The sequence below is a fragment of the Mustela nivalis genome (assembly GCF_964662115.1).
Source record: "Mustela nivalis genome assembly, chromosome: 19".
In the NCBI taxonomy this organism is placed as follows: domain Eukaryota; kingdom Metazoa; phylum Chordata; class Mammalia; order Carnivora; family Mustelidae; genus Mustela; species Mustela nivalis.
Window position 1 is genome coordinate 8,355,975 of NC_139038.1, and position 18,333 is coordinate 8,374,307.

Consider the following 18,333-nt stretch of genomic DNA (forward strand, 5'->3'; position numbering starts at 1 on the left):
CTGGAAGTTTCTCCCTTTTGATCCCCTCCCCTTCACCCATTTCTTCCACCTCTACCCCACAAACTCTGGCAACCATCAGTCTGTCTGTATCTATGACCTGGGTTGTTTTTCCTTTAGATGCCACATATAAGTGAGATTATCCAGTATTTATCTTTCTCTGTTTGACTTATTTCACTTAGTGTAATGCCCTCACAGTTCAGCCATTGCTGTTGCAAATGGCAGGATTTCCTCCTTTTTCATTGCTCTGTAATATTCCACCATGTGTATCTACATCACGTTTTCTTATCCGTTCCTCTGTCGATCGACACTGAGGTTGTTTCTTTGGGTTTCTGTGGGTTGCCTCTTGTAAATAAGACTATGATGACCGTGGGGGGTACAGATCTGTTTTCGAATTAGTGTTTTTGTTTTCCTCCGCTCCATCCCTGGAAGTGGAGTTGCTAGATCAAATGGAAGTTCTATTTTTAATTTTTTGAGGAAGTGCCGCATCACTTCCCCGCGGCGGCTGCACTGGTTGGCAGCCCCACCAATGCTGTGTGAGGGTTCCCCTTTGTCCGCATCGCCGCCTACACCTGTTGTTTCTTGTGTTGTTGAAGGCCATGTTGCCATTCATGGCGGTGTGGTCACATATCTTATGCCTCAGAGTTCCGTAAAATAGTATTAAGCTTTTTGGCAAGAAAAATGTCAAAACTGCAGGAGTGTGAAATTTGGCCCTGGAATCCACTGCAGTTTTCAGGAGGAAAGATTCCCCCGAAGGGGCTGCGAGTTTTTCATTGGTGTGTGTCTCTCTCATCCATGATGCTGTGATTTTTTTCCAGGATGGGACTCGGTTCTCTCTGTCTGTGACCACAGTATTGCATGTAGCTGGTGCTCAATCAGTGTTCACTGGATGAATCAGCCAAAGAAAGTGATTGGGACAAAGTGTTTGGAGTTCAGGAACTTTTGGATGGTTGGAAGTTCCATGCGTCCTAATGATAGTTTTGCTTTCCTTCTTCATGGTCTTGGTCAATGTCTTCACTCAGGCTGCCATAGCGAAATATCACAGACTAGGGGTTTCAACAACAGAAACGTGTTTTCTCAGACGGCCACCTTCTCACTGGGTTCCCACCCGGCTTCTCCTCTGTGTGTGCATGAACTCAAGAGATCTCTTTCTGTGTCCTCCTGTCCTTACAAGGCCACTGGCTCTGATGGGCGGGGGCCCCACTGTTATGACCTCATTAAACCATAATTACCTCCTAAAGACCCTATATGCAAATACGGTCACATGGTGGGGGTGGGGGCAGGGCTTCACCCTATGGATTCTGGGGACACAAGTCAGGCCATGACAGACATTCTCCCCCTGCACCGCGCCTTTGGTGGCCATGGCTGGAGACTTGGAGACATGCTTGGAGACACAGAAGAGGGGTCACTTGCCCAGGGCTACACAGTCTGTGGGCGCAGAGACAGGATGACAGGTTCTACTACCGGGCAGCTCCCAGAGCCCGGGGCTGGGTGCACTCTGCAGATGTGGGATCGGGGAGGCAGGTGGACGGGCGCTCACACTCTCCTGATGCCGCCTTTGTGTTAGTTACAGGACTCTGATCAGACCCACATACAGAGTGTCCTACCGCACCGTGACGGCTCTGGAGTGGAGATGCTGTCCTGGCTTCACTGGGAGCAACTGTGAGGAGGGTGAGTCTGCCGCTGTGTGGGCGGCCGGGCATCCCTGGGCCGAGGGCGGGGGGGGGGGGGGGGGGCGGCGGCGCAAGGTGCAGGGGGCGGGGCACCGGCTGGGCCGGGCCCGCAGAGTCTCTGTGTGTGTTGCTGCCACCTTGCCATGGGCGCCCAGCTGGGGACCCTAGGGGCACAGATTGGGTGGAGGACAATCGTGAATCCTGGCCTGGGGAGGGGATTGAGTTTACAGCCTCTTTCTTCCGCTCTCACCCGGGAATGGGGGCAGGCAGAGCGGGCTCCTGGGTCTCTCTTCATCAGTCTGGGAGCGGCCTCTGCCGTGGAACGAGGCACCCGGATCTGGTGGGCAGCGGACTGATTGTCCTGCCCTTCTGCCTGGCTGGAGCCCAGGGCGAGGATGGGGAGGACACGGCCTAGAGCTGGGGCCTTCCTTCTGAGCCCCCGGACCCGGTTCCAACCTGCCTCTGGAGCCCGAGGGGGCCAGGGCGGGCCCACAGCAAATCCCAGCTGTGCCCACGGCGCGCCGGGAAGCAGGTCCTGCCCCACCCAACAGATTCGCAGCCCATTTCGCTCCCAGATAATAAGTTGTAATATGATGGGTATACGCTTTGATTGAACGCTGCCTGAGATTCTTTGGGTTATAAATAACAGGATAATTACAGAACAGTGCTAGTAATGAGGATGCTTCCCTGGGTCTGTGGCCCAGAGTGGAGCTGAAGGAAGGATCTGGAAAGCAAACAGGTCCAGCGGTGCCGTCTTTCCTGACTAGAAGGCGCCTGGTCCTGGGAGGCCTTTGCTCAGCACTGGGAAGGCTTTGGGGCCCTTTTCTCAGCTCCCAGAGCCTCCAGGTACCCCCCGCCCCCCCGCCGACCCCATCTTTGCCTCAGCTGTGGATAACCTTGTGTTTTCATGTCTTCCCACCCCTACCCCTGCAAACTGCCCACTCGCTGCCCTGCAGACTGTTTCTTCTGAGGGTAACTGAGCCTGGCCCGAATAGGGCCTCATACTTCCCTCCTCTGGAAACCACTGAGTGTTGAAGTATGGACGGTTTTTCATCTCTCTTCATGTTCTCGGTATTGAAGGAACAATCCAGTAAATGGAGTGTAAGTCTCCAGATGTCTGAGTTGTAAACCTCACACCAGTAGGTAAAGGGCACGTGTTTGATGGAATCCACTGAGCGAGTGATTCAAAAAGGGGGATTCAAGACAGTGATGTCTTGATGGGCGGACTGGAGAGCCCAGGACCGCCCTTAGTTCTGATATTTTGCTGGAAAAACTCAGACAGCCAAAAAGCTATTGTGTTCACGCTCATGGTTTGTTATGACAAAAGGTGCAGATTCAGATCCTCCAAGGGAAGAAGGCTGTGGGACAGAGCCCAGGAGGATCCTCCCCACCCTGTCCCCACACACAGACCTGCTGGTTGTCCCCTCGGTGGAGGTGTGGGTAGCGATGAACTCCTCCCCTCATACGTAAAACAAGTTGACAAAAATGTTGTGACCAGAAGCTGGCAGGAGCCTCACTGTATATCCTCCCCAGGAACATGGTTCACTATTTGCTAATTCAGGACCTCATGACTTTATAGATCACAGTAACCATGAATAAGGGAAGGAATCCCGTCTAAGTGTCTAGAACAATAGGGATCTCTTTAGAAACGTTTTATTCTTATTGCAAAAGTTAAGTCCGCGTTCGGTGTAGAAAAGGTGACCACACCCAGAATCACGCCTCTCAAGGTAACCCTGAGCCTCACTTTGGTGGAAAGCTTCCAGACCTTTCTATTCTGTGCTCTCATACTGGTTATACTATTCTTTTTTTTAAGATTTTATTTATTTGTTTGACAGACAAAGATCACAAGGAGGCAGAGAGGCAGGCAGAGAGAGGGGAAGGGAAACAGGCTCCCCGCTGAGCAGAGAGCTCGATGCGGGGCTCGATCCCAGGACCCTAGGATCATGACCTGAGCGGAAGGCAGAGGCTTTAACCCACTGAGCCACCAGGCACCCCCGGTTATACTATTCTGATAGCTTTCTTATTCATATAAGTTACCATGCATATTTCTCTATGTCAATAGATAGCTTTCTGTAGCATTATTTTTAGTGCCTGCAAAATTTGGGTATACACTTTATTAATGAAACCCCCTACTGGGGGCGCCTGGGTGGCTTAGTGGGTTAAGCCGCTGCCTTCGGCTCAGGTCATGATCTCAGGGTCCTGGGATCCAGCCCCGCACCGGGCTTTCTGCTCGGCAGGGAGCCGTGTTCTCTCTCTCTCTCTCTCTCTCTCTCTCTCTGCCTGCCTCTCTATCGACTTGTGATCTCTCTCTGTCAAATAAATAAATAAAATCTTAAAAAAAAAAAAACCCTACTGGAAGATATCTAAGTCACTCCCAGGTTTTATAAATTATTGGTGACATGAATCCAGACATCCTTTTTGTTCCTCTGACATAAAATTTACATACTCTGAAATGCTCGTATCTCAAGTGTAAACTTTGATGAGTTCTGATACATGTACGCATTTCTATCACCTTCTGGAATATTCTCACCCTTTGGCCGTCAGTGTCCTGATTTCTATCATCATAGATCAGTTTTATCTATTCTTGAACTTTATATAAGTGGAACCACATAATATTTACTCTTGCACATGGCTTGATGCAATTAATAAAATGTTTTTGAGATCTATTCATATTGTTATATATGTATCGATAATGTATTCATTTTTATGACTGGGTGTCATTCCATTGTGTAAGTAGTCACAATTTTATTATGGGTTGTCCTGTGGCTAGATCTTTGGGCCATTTCTAGTTTTTGACTTTAAGAATAAAACTTCTGTGAACATTCTTGAAATGTCTTTCTGCGGACATAAGTTTTTTTTTCGTTGGGTTAATCCACAGGTTGAATTGCTAGGTCAGGCTGTGTGTTTACCTTTATTTTTATTTTTATTATTTTTTAAAAGATTTTGTTTATTTATTGGACAGAGAGAGAGAGAGATCATATAGGTAGGCAGAAAGGCAGGCAGGGGCGGGGTGGGGGGAAGCAGGATCCCCACCGAGCAGAGAGCCCGATGCGGGGATCGATCCCAGGACCCTGAGATCATGACCTGAGCTGAAGGAGAGGCTTAACCCAGTGAGCCATGCAGGCGCCCCATGTGTGTTTAGCTTTATAGGAAAGAGCCAAACTGTTTCCGAAAATGGCTTTACTAGCATTTGGTGTTGTTAAGTCTTTTTCATTTCAGCCAGGTGAGTGGGTGTGAAATACTCTCCCATTGTGAGTTTGGTGTGTGCTTCTCTGTTGACTAAGTAGCATCTTTTTGTATGTCTGTCTGACATACTTACCCGTTATTCTTATGTCTTGTTTCATAAAGTGTCTATTCGAGACTTTTGCTCATTTTTAATTGGGTTGTTTAACTTGATAAGAAATAGCCAAGTTGTTTTCCAAAGAGGCTTTAATGTTTTTGCAGTCCCACAAGCAAAGTCTGATCCAGTTGTTCCACATTCTTGCCAATATTTGGTGTGTTAGTCTTTTCAGTTTTAGCTGTGCTACTGGGAATGAAATGAAATGCAACTCTTTTTTTTTAAGACTGCTTTGACCACTCTAGTTCCTTTACATCTCCATAAAAACATTGCACAACTTAATAATGTTTGCAAAAAAAAAAAAAGTTTATCGTGATGGGGAATAGGATTGTGATGAATTTATAAATCAATTTGGTCTAGAAAGGAGAAAAAAAATGTAGATAAATTATCTTACTAATAATTTACAGACTCGTTATCCTAAGAATGAGCCTTCTGATTCATGAACATGGTATAACTATGTATTTAGGTATTTAATTTTCTCCTTATAGAGTAGAGGTATTGCTTCTATTATCAAATTTATTTCTAAGTATTTTGTGGTTTGGGTGCCTTTTAAAAAATGGAATTGCCTGGGCGCCTGGGTGGCTCAGTGGGTTAAAGCCTCTGCCTTCAGCTCAGGTCATGATCCCAGGGTCCTGGGATCAAGCCCTGCATCAGGCTCTCTGCTCAGCAGGGAGCCTGCTTCCTCCTCTCTCTCTGCCTTACCTCTCTGCTTACTTGTGATCTCTGTCTGTCAAATACATAAATAAAATCTTTTAAAAAAATTAAAAATGGGATTGCCTTTTAAATTTTCATTCCATAATTATTTTTCGGCTAACATATAGAAATATATTTGATTTTTAATATTGACTTTGTATGTAAAAACTGTGCTAAATTCATTTATTAGTTCTAGTAGCTTATTTATTGATTTCTTTGGATTTTCCATATAAGCTGTTATGTCCTCTGTGAATAAAGACGTGTTTGCTTCTTCTTTCAACCATTAAGGCATTTTATTTTATTTTTCTTGCTTTATTGGACTGGCTAGAAGTTCTGGTAAGATGTTTAACAGAAGTGGTGAGAACAGATATAGTCGCCTCGTTTCTGATCATGAAAGGGTGGGCGGAAAGTTCCCCATTTCACTCTGAAGTATGTTGTTAGTAGTGGATTTTTTCATATAAGCCGTGTATCAGATGAGGATAGTCACATTTTTAGTCTGAGTTTGTTGAGATTACTTGTTAGGAATGGTGCCAAATCTTGTCAAATGTTTTTTCTGCTTCTATACTGAGGTGATCATTTTTTTAATCCTTTATTTTGTTAATATGACAAATTACATTGATTGGGGATACGAAACCAACCCTTTGTTCTTGGGAATAACGTTATTGTTACTGGGATCAACTGTATTTGGATGTATTATGCATTTTTCTGTTTCTGTATTTGATATTTATCTGTAATTTTCTCTCCTTGTAATGTCTGACAGTTTTTGGTGGTGAGGGTTATGCTGTTCTCATAAAAAGAAATAGGAAAATTTCCCTCCTCCTCTATTTTCTAAAAGTGTTTTTTGGTAAAGTTGGCATTAAACATTTTCCTTAAATGCTTAATAGAATTTACAGTGAAAACATGTGGACCTGTAATTTCTTTGTGGGGAAGGTCTTTCATTTTTTGTTTTTTTTAGAGAGAAAGAGAGTGTGTGTGCCCAAGTGGAGGGGAGGGGCAGAGGGAGAGAGAGACTATCCAGCAGATTCCCTGCTGAGCCCAACACAGAGCCTGATCTCATGACCCTGAGATGACAACTTCAGTCTTAATCAAAAGTCGGATGCTTAACTGACTGAGCCACCCATATGTGCTCCATTTCTTAATTTAATAATTATTTGTGCATTTAAAAAATCAAATGTACTGAGTTGTATTTGATGTATGGCTTATTACATACATATAATTTACATACCCAGAAGTGTACAGATCATCAAGTTTAGACCAAATGGATAATTTTCTACATAATCCTCGTCTCTCTGGTGTTTTGTCCATCAAATTTGCCTCACCCTCCCTGAACTCAGATTTCTGTCTCTACAACTCAGAGAAATTGTCGTGTTCTACTTAATCTTCCTTCCATAAGCTTTGGTCTGGGAGATTCCTCTAGGAATTGCCTTGTGTGTACTGAATTGCCTCCTGTCCAGTGCCTATGAACATTTGTTCCATACATTTTGTCCAATCTTCTAGTTGTTTCTGGTGGGAAAGCAATTCAGTAGAAGTTAGTCTATCATGGCTAGAAGCAGAAATTGTGACTTTACTTTTTTGAATTTTTCTTTATTGTTCTCGGCATCATTTCTTAGTAGTTTTAAAAACAGCATTCTTCCATTTTATCCACCCCACCATCCTTTGTGCTATTGTGAAACTGTGTGGAAAACTTCCCAATTCAATATTATAATTTTTGCATTAAAGAGATTATCTTTTTTATTTTTTTTATTTTTAAGAAGATTTTATTTATTTGACACAAAGAGAGAGAGATCACAAGTAGGCAGAGAGGCAGGCAAAGGGGGGGGGGAGCAGGCTCCTCACTAAGCAGAGAGCCCAATGTGGGGCTCAATCCCAGGACCCTGAGATCATGACCTGAGCCAAAGGCAGAGACTTAACCCACTGAGCTACCTAGGTGCCCCAAAGAGATGATCTTTTTTAAAAGGAAGAAAAAGATAATTTCCCGCGACTTTTCTTGCACCTAGAGCTCTGAGCCTCCATCTGATTCACGTCTTCTAGTGCAGGTCTGCTTGTTGTGTGTTGTCTCTACTTAAAAATAATTTTTATTATCTATTTTGCCTTGATAGATTTTTAAGAATCAATCAATTAATTGATTTGTGGTAAAATGCACATAACCCAAAATTTACCATTTTAACCATTGTGAAATATACAATTTGGTGGCATTAAGTCCATTCACAAAGTTTTGCAAAAACATCACCATTGTCTCATTCCAGAACTTTTTTATCCCCCCCCCCCCAAAGGGAAACCCTATACCCATTAAACAGTCATTCTTCATTCTCTCCTTCCTTTAGCCCTTGGCAACCACAGATCTGCTTTCTGTCTCTATTGATTTGCCTATTCTGGATATTTATATAAATAGAATCATGCAGTATGTGGCCTTTTGTGTCTGACTTCTTTTACTTAGCATAGTGCTTTGAAGCTTCATCCAAATTGTGGGATATATCTGAATAATAAGTACTATTTCATTATATGGATATACCACATTTTGTTTATTCATTCATCAGTTGATGGACATTTGGGTTGTTTCCACCTTTTGGCTGTTGGGAACAACAGTAATTCTCATTATTTTTTTAAAAAATAATGCTATGAACTTTCATGTACGAGTTTTGTTTGAACACCTGTTTTCGATCCTTTTGATTTTGATTTTTACTCAGGATCGGTATTTCTGAGTCATATGGTAATTCTGTAATTCTGTGAGGAGCTGTAGAATGTTTTTTCATAGTGGCTACACCATTTTACATTCCCATCAGCAATGTACAAAGGTTATGATTTCTTCATGTTGTCTCCAGTACTCCAATTTTTGAATAATATTTTCATTGAGTTCATAATTACGGGTTGATCTTTTTTTCTTTCAGTGCTTTAAACAGATTGATTATTCCATTATCTTTTTTAAAAAAGATTTTATTTATTATTTGACAGAGATCACAAGTAGGCAGAGAGGCAGGCAGGGAGAGAAAGGAGGAAGCAGGTTCCCTGCTGAGCAGAGAGCCCGATGCAGGGCTCAATCCCAGGACTCAGGGATCATGACCTGAGCTGAAGGCAGAGGCTTTAACCCACTGAGCCACCCAGGCGTCCCTATTCCATTGTCTTTTGGCATCCATTGCTTCCGTTGAAAGGTCTGCTGTTTTCGTTTGTTGTTTCCCTTCTAGAATGTGTCTTTTGTCCCATAGTCCCAGTTTTGTCTCTGATGTTATCAGGTGAGACTCCCTTAATTCTGTTTGGGCTTCTTTGAGAATCTATAAACTGTTGTTGTTGTTGTTGCTTGTGTGTTTATCTTGTTAGGAAAATTCTCCTCATTATTTTTTCAAATATTTTTTCTTCCCTATTCTTTCCTTCTCCTCTTGAGGGTCCATTTGCTCACCTGTTAGATTGCTTGATGATATCATCAAGGTTCTGCTTTTTTCCCCTCAGTTCTTCCGTCTAGACAATTTCTCTTGATCTGTCCTCAAGTTCATTGACTCTTCTGACATCTGTAATCTTCTGTTAAGCTCATTTCGAATAATTTCTTTTCAGTTCTAGAATTTCCATTTCTAGTTCCCTGATAAGATTTCTCCATCGCTTCACTTACTATGATCATAGTTTATTTTATATGCTAGGACTCATATATCATAGCTACTTTTTAAGTCCTTGTCTTCTGTTTCCAAATCTGGGTCATCTTAGGGTTTATTTGTGTTGTCACTTTTCTCTTTATTTGGATCACAACTGCCCCTCTCTTTCTTTGCTTCCGTGTCAGTAACTTTTCCTTGTCGATTGGAGACTTTGAATGATATGTTGTAGGGATGCCTGTTTCCTTGGAGAATGTTGATTTTTGTTCTAGCAAGCAGTTAAACTACTGTAAGTTTGTGAAGGCTTGGTTTTTATGCTTTATTCGGGGGGGGGGGGTATGTCAATCCTTTAGACCTGGGATATAGTTTTTACTCCCAAGGCTTGGTCTTTCTGTGGTTGCAAAGGCAAGGCCTAGGTGGAGAGATTTGAGCTCCAAACTTGGAAAGGTTCAAACTGTAAATCATCTCTTTCTTCTTGGGTGGCAGCTGGTATCTCTGCTCAGTTTTTATAGCCTTCCCTCTGTTGTTTTCTGCTGAGCTCACTGGAATCTTCCCTACACATGCACAATTCAGGGGTCAGCCAAGGACTTCAGAGGAGTTTGTACGCAGAGTCTGGGGCTCTCTGTTCTGTGTAGCTCGTTCCTTATTTGATTTTTTTCCTTCAGTTTCCAGGGCCTCTGGCAGCCCTAAGCCTAAACAACTTCAGTTTTTGACTTATGTTCTGGCCACCCCGAGATGTTGAACTAAATTTGGTCCTCTGTGGGGGAAAGCCATGTAAATGTACAAGTTCTATTCTCTTTTCGCAAGGGGTAAATCTCTTCAGTTTCCGCTGGAGTTTTGTTGCTCTCGAGGGTCCTCAAATAATTGTTTAAAGAATTATCTAGAGGGGCACCTTGGTGGCTCGGTGGGTTAAAGCCCCTGCCTTCCGCTCAGGTCATGATCTCAGGGTCCTGGGATTGAGCCCCGCATCAGGCTCTCTGCTTAGCGGGGAGCCTGCTTCCCCCTTCTCTCTGCCTGCCTCTCTGACTACTGTGATCTCTGTCTGTCAAATAAATAAACAAAATCTTTAAGGGAAAAAATAGAATTATATAGAGCTTATAATTTTTACCTCAAGTAGAGTTCGTCTGATACAAGCCACTCCTCCATTTTGGAATGGAAACTTTGTGAACATCTTTTTAGCTCCATCTTTGTCAACACCTTTAATGATTTCCTTAGGATAAATGCCTATGCAGAATTATGGGGTATCCATGAGGGGGTGTACGTTGTGTCAAGGCTTTTGAATCATCTTGCCAAATTAGGCCCTAGAAAGGTTGCTGATTACACTGCTGTGGGTGGATTGAGAGATTCTGGGGGGTGGAGGACATTGTTGTTATCTGTGTGCTTTTGTGGGGCCCAGTACAGGGCCTGGCACCTAGTTGGGGGCCTGTCGAGGATTCTGTACCTGGAACGTGATCTGGGACATGATCAAAGGAGTCAGCATTAAGCACGGGATATGATACCATTACTTCACCTCCAAATTTAATTTAAAAAGCAGTTCCTTGGGGTGCCTGGGTGGCTCAGTCAGCTGAACATCCGACTCTTGGTTTTAGCTCAGGTCATGATCTCAGGGTCATGAGATTGAGCCCCATGAGTCTGTTTGAGAGTCTTTCCCTCTCCCTCTGCCTCTCCCCCTGTTCTCTCACTCTTCCTAAAATAAATATATGAACCTTTAAAAAAAAAAAAAAAAAAAGAAAGGTGTTCCCAAAGCTATATTACACTGGATGTCCCTCCTGTTGGCTCCCTTGTCAGACAGCAAAGTGCTCTTTCCATAAGCCACTGGGACCTTCAAGGTCTTGGAAAATCCTACTCCAAGTTTTCCCAGCACAAGGTGCAGGTCAGCTGGATTCTTAGCCGGCTTCTTTCTTGAATCCCTAAGGTGGCCTGATCCCTTGTATTTTAGAAGCCAGGTCTTTGGTGGTGTTGTGGAGGAGATTGGCCACAAAGCTGATACAGACTCAACCTTCAGAAGATAAGCTTAACTCAAGTAGGGGATTTTTCCTTTTGTTTTGTTTTGTTTTATTTGCTTCAGGACAGGAAATGAACCCCCTGCGCTTCCATATGGGCAACGGCAGGCCCAGGGCGAGGTGGCTTAGCTAGTGCATCCAAGCGTTGAGCTGACTGATTTGAGTCCAAGATGGTGCTGACATTTCACCCCTGGCGCGAGCTCTGTGTATGAGTGTGTTTGTGTTTGGAATAACTGAGGGTTCAAAGCCAGAAGACGCTCTCTTGGGAGGAGGCTGCAGCCAGCCTCCCGGCCAGTCTGCAAAGCTCAGCATTTTAGGGAAACGATTATCAGCGAGTCTGATGGTGTTTCTGAAACTTACCTCCCATGGCTGCTGTTAAGGGAGGGACAAGCAAGTAGGGCTATTTATTCAAATTAGCAGAGTACCTGGGAAGTTCCAGACACTGTGCTAGGGGCTCCAGTCGCACTGATGCAAAGGGGACCTCAGGAGCTCCCAGATGTGGGGGGTGGGAGAGTGAGCAAATAATCCTAATGCTAGGAAATGAGGGTTTTGCTAAAGGTACGCTTGCTTTGTTGTGGGACCCATAGGGTGTAAGAATTGGGGAAGGGACTTCTTCTAGCTTCAGGCCTGACCCTCTGGATCCAACCTGGGTCAAGCACCACTGGGATCCCTTCTCTCGTATGTTCCATCTTCCTCATCCCCTGATTCCTTCCCATCAGTGTACGAACACATCAAGTATATCTTTTCTCTCAGAAAACAGTCTCGTTGAATCTGCGTCATCCTTTAGCCAACACCGTGTCTTGAGTTTCTTTTCTTTTTTATTTAAAAAAAAATAAAAAATTTTTACTTACTTATTAGAGAGAGCGTGCGTGCGTATGCACATGGGATGGGAAGGGGCAGATGGAGAGGGAGAGACAATCTTAAGCAGGCTTTACACTGAGCCAGGAACCCTATGCGAGGCTCGATCTCACGACCCTGAGATCACGACCTGAGCCGAAACCAAGAGTTGGAAACTTGACCGACTGTGCCACCAAGGCGCCCCTCAACCTTCCTTTCTTGACCAAGCTTTTTGGAAGAACTGACTGCCTTCCCTGACTCACGCTTCCTTGCTTCTAGGGTCTTCTATAGCCCTCGAGGTCAGGTCTCTGCCTCACTTAGCTCTCAGAGACTGTTCTTGCTGAGGGACCTCTGTGCAGGTGATGTCCTTGTCATGTTTATTTCTTCTTCCCCAGCCACTGGCAGAGATCTGGAACCTGACCTGTTTCACGAATGAAGGAATGATTGGACAGGCGGTTTTCATGTGTGCAAGATGTCGAGTCTCAGCTGGGGGATGTATGGTTAGAACCCTATCGTACAGATGAGTAACTGAGGCTTAGAGAAATATTTGTTTTTATGGGAGGCCCCACTGGAGCCAATGGGAGAGGTGGAGGCCAAGTGACAGGAAAAGGAAGATCCTGGCTGAGCCGGACAGAACATTCCATGGGGCCCGACCAGACCATTCAGTCACTTCTAACACCTGCCTCTTCCTGGCATCTTCGGTCAACTTTGTCCTGGGGCCGAGAGCTGGGGGCCTGTTGTGTTGAGCATCTGCTTTTGTTCTTAGCTTCCATGGACAGTGTGGACCTCGCTGATGAGATTATGGGCCCTTTGATACTCTGTCCCAGGCTGGAGGGGTTCCAGCCGTCCAGACGGGTTTTGTTGTCAGACAGGCATCTTTCAGCACCTCCCGTCATACTGTGTGGGGCTGGAAATATACACAGATGTCACCTGCCTTTTCTTTTACTGGGACACGCTTGCACGGGGGCTGGCCCAGGTCACCAGCTTGTGTTCGGGCTCCTGGGCTGTCTGCATACCCAGAAGGTTCTCAGCACCTCCCCCGGCTGCTGCTTCTTCAACCCTGGGCGTTTCCCAGGGAGTGGCAGGGGCCAGAGGGATGCCATGGGAGATGCCTGCCAAGCTCGTGAATTTTCTGAGACCCTTCTGAGACCCACAATCTTAGGGAGTGATGCCCCTGGGAACCTCTTTTCCCAGAAGAGGGATCCAACTTCTTCGAGGTCCAGGATAGGCCACACAATCAACAAGCCAGAAAGTGGGCTCGAACAGGTGCTTCTCTGCTAAAGTCTGCTCTTCTCCTGACCCGAAGCTCCATCTTTTCTAGAAAGAGGAGCGGGCCTGTGGGGAAAGGCCCCCTAGGCTCTGGCCCATTGTGGCCTAAGAAGACCAAGTTAGGACACAGGGCCCAAGACACGTGAACCTAGAAGGTAGGGGGCCAGAGAGCTCCTGCAGATAGGGTTCCCTGGGGTGCAGGCTCCGAGAGGAAGGCCTGTGAGGGAAGTCTGTTGGGAGCTCACTGAAGATGGAGACCTCTTACCGGAAGGGGTGGATGGAGCAGTGTGAGAATCTGGGCCACGGTGCAGCCTCAGTGAAGGCCTCAGCCCACCCCACGGGAGCTCTGAGGTGGGACGACCCTCCTGAATGGCCCCAAATTGAGGACCAAGGAGTTGGGTCTTCACATCCTTCTGTTGGCGATGATGGGCTGCGGCTGTCCAGAGAAGGCCATGACCTTGGGCGAGGACGGTGTCTCAAAAGGGCTGATGGAGGCGAGCTGCCAGCCCACAGCTTCCCAGCAGCTGGGGGTGAAGCCTGCACCCTGAAAGGGGGCCTGGCCAGGGCGGCCTCCACAGGGAGGGCCTCAGCTCCTACCCAAGGGCACTCTGAACATCCCGGTTCCCAAACACGAGAAACGTAATCTGTACCTTTGGTTGTTCTCCATACAGAAGGTCACAGAATCTGTGATTGAACAAATGGGCAAAATGGGTCAAAGTCTGCTACCTCACGAGGGTGTGGGGGAGACAGAGGCTGTGTGGCCTGCCCACTCAGCGAGTGGGAGCTGCTGTTGTCCACTGTGCCGGGGGTGAGGATGGACCCGCTGTGGAATGCACAGTTCATTCTCACCGTCCAAAGTGTGGTAGCAAAAAGTTGGGGGGGGGTGCTCCTGGAGGAAGTCTGAGAGCTATGGGTGCCCCATCCTCCCCATGAGATCCCGTCACCGTCAATTTTGAGAGGACCTTGGTGGGGGAGGGGGATCCTCTCACACTCCCACAGTCGTCTGTAGCACCGCTCGGTGGCCCATATCGGTCCCCTCCTTGGAAACATTGAGGCTGGCCTGGTGGCTCCTGGGATGGCAGGGCAGGGCCCAATGGCCCAGAGAGCAGCCCGGAATTGGAAAGGAAAAGGTGGTTCAGGGCTTCCCATGGAACATTCTAGAACCTCTGCATGGGTGGTCCTCTCCCCTCGCATCAGCTTTGCTGAGACCAGACACGCATTTCCACCTGCAGAGCCTGGGCCTGAGGAGCCAATGTGGGGCTGATTTTGAGGGTGCAGGTGTTATTCCGTCCCAGGAACCCCTTGCTCTGTGGCCTCGGGTATTTTTCCAGCCTCAAAGTCCCTGGCAGGTGGCAGAGGGTTAGCTGGCTGCTGCCTTGACCACCGAGGTAACATCTCAAGGCTGACAGTGGCATTTGTGCAGGGGCTGAATCATGGCCTGGTGCGTCTACCCAGACCCCTCTGTCCCAGGAGAAGCTGGGGTCCTTACATCCTGGGTAAATGCTTCTGCTTTTTCAGAATGCTGCTTATTTTATTTTATTTTATTTATTTTATTATTTCATATTTATTAGAGAGGGAGAGAGAGGGGGGCAGGGAGAAGGGGAGAGGGAGAGAGAGAATCTTAAGCAGACTCGGCGCTGTGCGTGGGGCGACAAGGTGCTCAATAAAAAGACCCTCAGCTCGTGACCTGAGCCAAAATCAAGAGTCTGTCGCTTACCTGACTGAGCCACCCAGGGGCCCAGGCTGTTGCTTTTGGATCTCATGGGACCCCACCCCCAACTTCGTGGCCGTGTGTAGGTCCTGCTGGGTATTGGCAGGCCCCCAGCGGCATCTCTGCTCTCTCTTGCTGCAGGGACTCTGTGTCCCCAATCCTTTTCCAGACCAGACATGCCACGGAGGCCCTCGGCCTTGCTCCCCCTCCCGCTTCCCCAACCCTGCTGGTGGGTGAGCTCTGGGGGGACTGATGTAGGGCTTCTGTCTACAGCTGATTTGCCTTTGGGGCTCCGTTCAAACATTCTTCTTCCAAGGCCACGTGACTCGCCAAAACCAGCTTGGGGGCCCCCAGGAGCCCAGAACGTTCTCTCTGCCTCATTTTAACGGAGTCTCAGCCCCTGTGCTCGGGCAGGTGGAAGGGGAGGGGAGAGAGCTCCGACTTTCCTGCCCGCGCAGTGCGCTGGCCTCTTCCACGCCTCTGCAGAGCACCGGGAAGCACGCAGGGATAGAAGGCAACAGGCCTCTTCCCGTGGAAACCCAGGCCAGCGCGCGGCAGTTTTACATGCAGGACAAGCAGAATGGAGAACAGAACCTCACCTCCCCGAGGGCCTCCACGGGGCCTCCCGAAGCCATAATGAGCCAGGCCAGCTGGCTCCAGGCAGGGGCCGACCCTCCGACCCCCCCCCCCTTCTTCCTCTTGTCATACTCTGCCCAAGGTAGCTCTGTTTTCCGGCTAGAGCTCCCCGTCTGGGGATCTGGGAGTGGCTGATGGTCCTTCGTGCCCAGCACAGCAGGTCTACCTCTGCCAAAGGCTTCCGTCCCCCTCGCCTGCCAGGACGGTAGAAAGAACGTGGACTTCAGCCCAGACCAAGGGTCGACACCCACGTACCCACTCTGCGGGCGAGTCGCTTGCTCTGCCTGAACCTGTTTCCTCCTTTGCGAAGTGGGCACTGCAATAACCGTCTTGGGTTGTAGATCGGGTGCTGTGAGTAGAAAATACCCCATGTGCCACAGTTTGTGGCACGCAGTGGGCCCTGAATACATGGTTCGTTTCCCCGTTAGGTTCCTTACTTTCCCGGTGCTAGGCACAGTAGTGTTAGAAATACACATTGACTGATTTGGGGGGTCTTTCTCTTTTTTATTTTTATTTTCTTTAAAGATTTTACTTATTTATTTGACAGACAGAGATCACAAGTAGGCAGAGAGGCAGGCAGAGAGAGAGAGAGGAGGAAGCAGGCTCCCCGCTGAGCAGAGAGCCCTATGTGGGGCTCGATCCCAGGACCCTGGGACCATGACCTGAGCTGAAGGCAGAGGCTTTAACCCACTGAGCCACCCAGGCGCCCCGGGGTCTTTCTCTTTAGAATGTAAATGCTTAGAGCCAAAATGAACTGCAGAACAGAGCTTCTGCCCACATGACCTTTATAAGTCACAGTCCCGTTGGTTTCTCCTCTGGAAAGGGGGTTCTAGTAATCGTTCTGGTGGGAAGGGGGTTGCCTCTGAGGTCTGCAAGCCCGTGGCTCTGCGCTCCCCTCAGCGGGGCTCCCAGCTGCCTCAGAGCAAGGCCTTGTAACGACACTGAGCTCTGGTTATTGTAAACTTCCCGCAGAAGGAGGCATACGTTACCATGATGTCATGTCTAGACACCCAGGTCAGGTATAAATTATGAAGACAAAGTAGCATGTTCAGTGGTTAACTGTAAAACTTTAACGAGAGATTTCTGTGGCTTGAACATGTGTGGGGAAGGGCTGTTCTGGGAGGAGGAGGAGAGGTATTCACTTCCCTTTTCACTTCCTCTCGGGCTGTCTGCAGGCGGGGAGGCGAGGCCCCAGGACTAGCAGAGACTCTGGTCTCAGGTGGTGGCTTCCTGCAGAGTGGAACAGGAGCTCGTGCTGGCTGCTGGAGCTCTGCCCTCCTGACCTTGGGCAGGTCACAGCCTCATGGCGGGGGTGAGGGGGAGGGAGCGCTCAGTCTCTTTATCTGTAAAATGGGGGCAGGGGATAGATCCTTCCAGCACAAATATTTCCGTGTCCTGATCCTCTACAACCTGGCAGGACAAATCAGCAGACACGCATGTCGAGCAGAAGGAATGCCTTTTTGGGTTTAAGACCTACCTCCTGGGGGCTGTGGTGAGGAGGAATGTGGCAAGACAGAGGAATGGCTTCACAGGCTGTGAGGTGCTGGGCTGACGTGAGGGGCCAGTCTTGGAAGTCCTAGAGTCTCCTCTGGAAAGGGCTGAGCGCTCTGCCAGCAGCAGTTTAGGGAAGATTTTTGTGGAAGAGGAGATGGACCCTTTTTGTTTTTTTTTTTTCCTTTGTTTGTTTGTTCATTTGTTTTTCTGACAACAATACGTTGTTCCAACCCCAATTCTCCAGTGCTCTGACAGCAGCTGGGCTGTGACGCGGACTGCCTGGTAACAGCACAGTCCCCACAAGGTAAAGGGGCCACAAGACTGCCCCCCACTTTGGAGGCCAGCTACAAATAGGGTCTCCAGGCTTCCCTGTGCTTCTGCCACCCTGCTGATGTGTGGCTTTGCACCACAACCCCCTCAAGGCTAATAACTCACGAGGCTGACTCCTCGAACTCCAGAGACCACTATAACGATGACCGTGGTTTTGCTAGAGAGGACGCGGCTCAGGACCAGCCACGTAGAATAAGGCAAAGTATGGGGGAAGGGGCACGGAGCTGCTGTGTCTTCTCGGGGTACACCACTCTCCCATCACGCTGTTGTGTCCCCCAGCCTGAAAGCTCCCCGAGCCCCGTTATAGAGGGTTCCATTACACAGGCACGATGGATGAAATCATTGGCCGTGAGTGATCGACCTCAATCTCCAGCCCCTCTCCCCTCCCCAGGGATGGGGAGAATTGAAAGTTGGGGGTGGAGGAAAGTTCCAGTCCTCTGATCACATTCCTGGTTCCTCTGGGAACCGGCCCCCATCCTGAAGTCTCCTAGGGGCCTCCAAGAGATGCCTTGTTAGCATGAATCCAGAGGTGGGCTTGTTATGAGGAACCAAAGAGGCTCGATCTCTCGGGAAATGCCAAGGGTTTTAGGTACTCTGCACCAGGAACTGGAGATCAAATATAGATATTTTATTATACCATAGACATGAAGGCTTTCCGAGCTGGGATTGGATACCAGTGAATGTGTGCTGAAGGCACCCACCTTGGGGCCGTAGGCTTGAGGCAGGGGAGGCCCTGACATCTGGCAATGACGTTCCATGGTGTGTGCCCCCGGGG

General features: G+C 47.8%; 1 protein-coding gene across 2 annotated transcripts in view; it reads left to right on the forward strand.

The window, feature by feature from the left end:
- The window catches only part of COL26A1 (collagen type XXVI alpha 1 chain), a 123,439-nt gene that overhangs the window by 50,474 nt on the left and 54,632 nt on the right, over positions 1–18,333 (forward strand). Inside the window, exon 3 of one of the 2 annotated variants that reach the window (XM_082714248.1) lies at positions 1,565–1,668. In XM_082714248.1, the coding sequence (XP_082570374.1) occupies positions 1,565–1,668 (104 nt within the window). The remainder of the gene's footprint in view (positions 1–1,564; positions 1,669–18,333) is intronic. The other variant, XM_082714249.1, reaches the window with a different exon arrangement.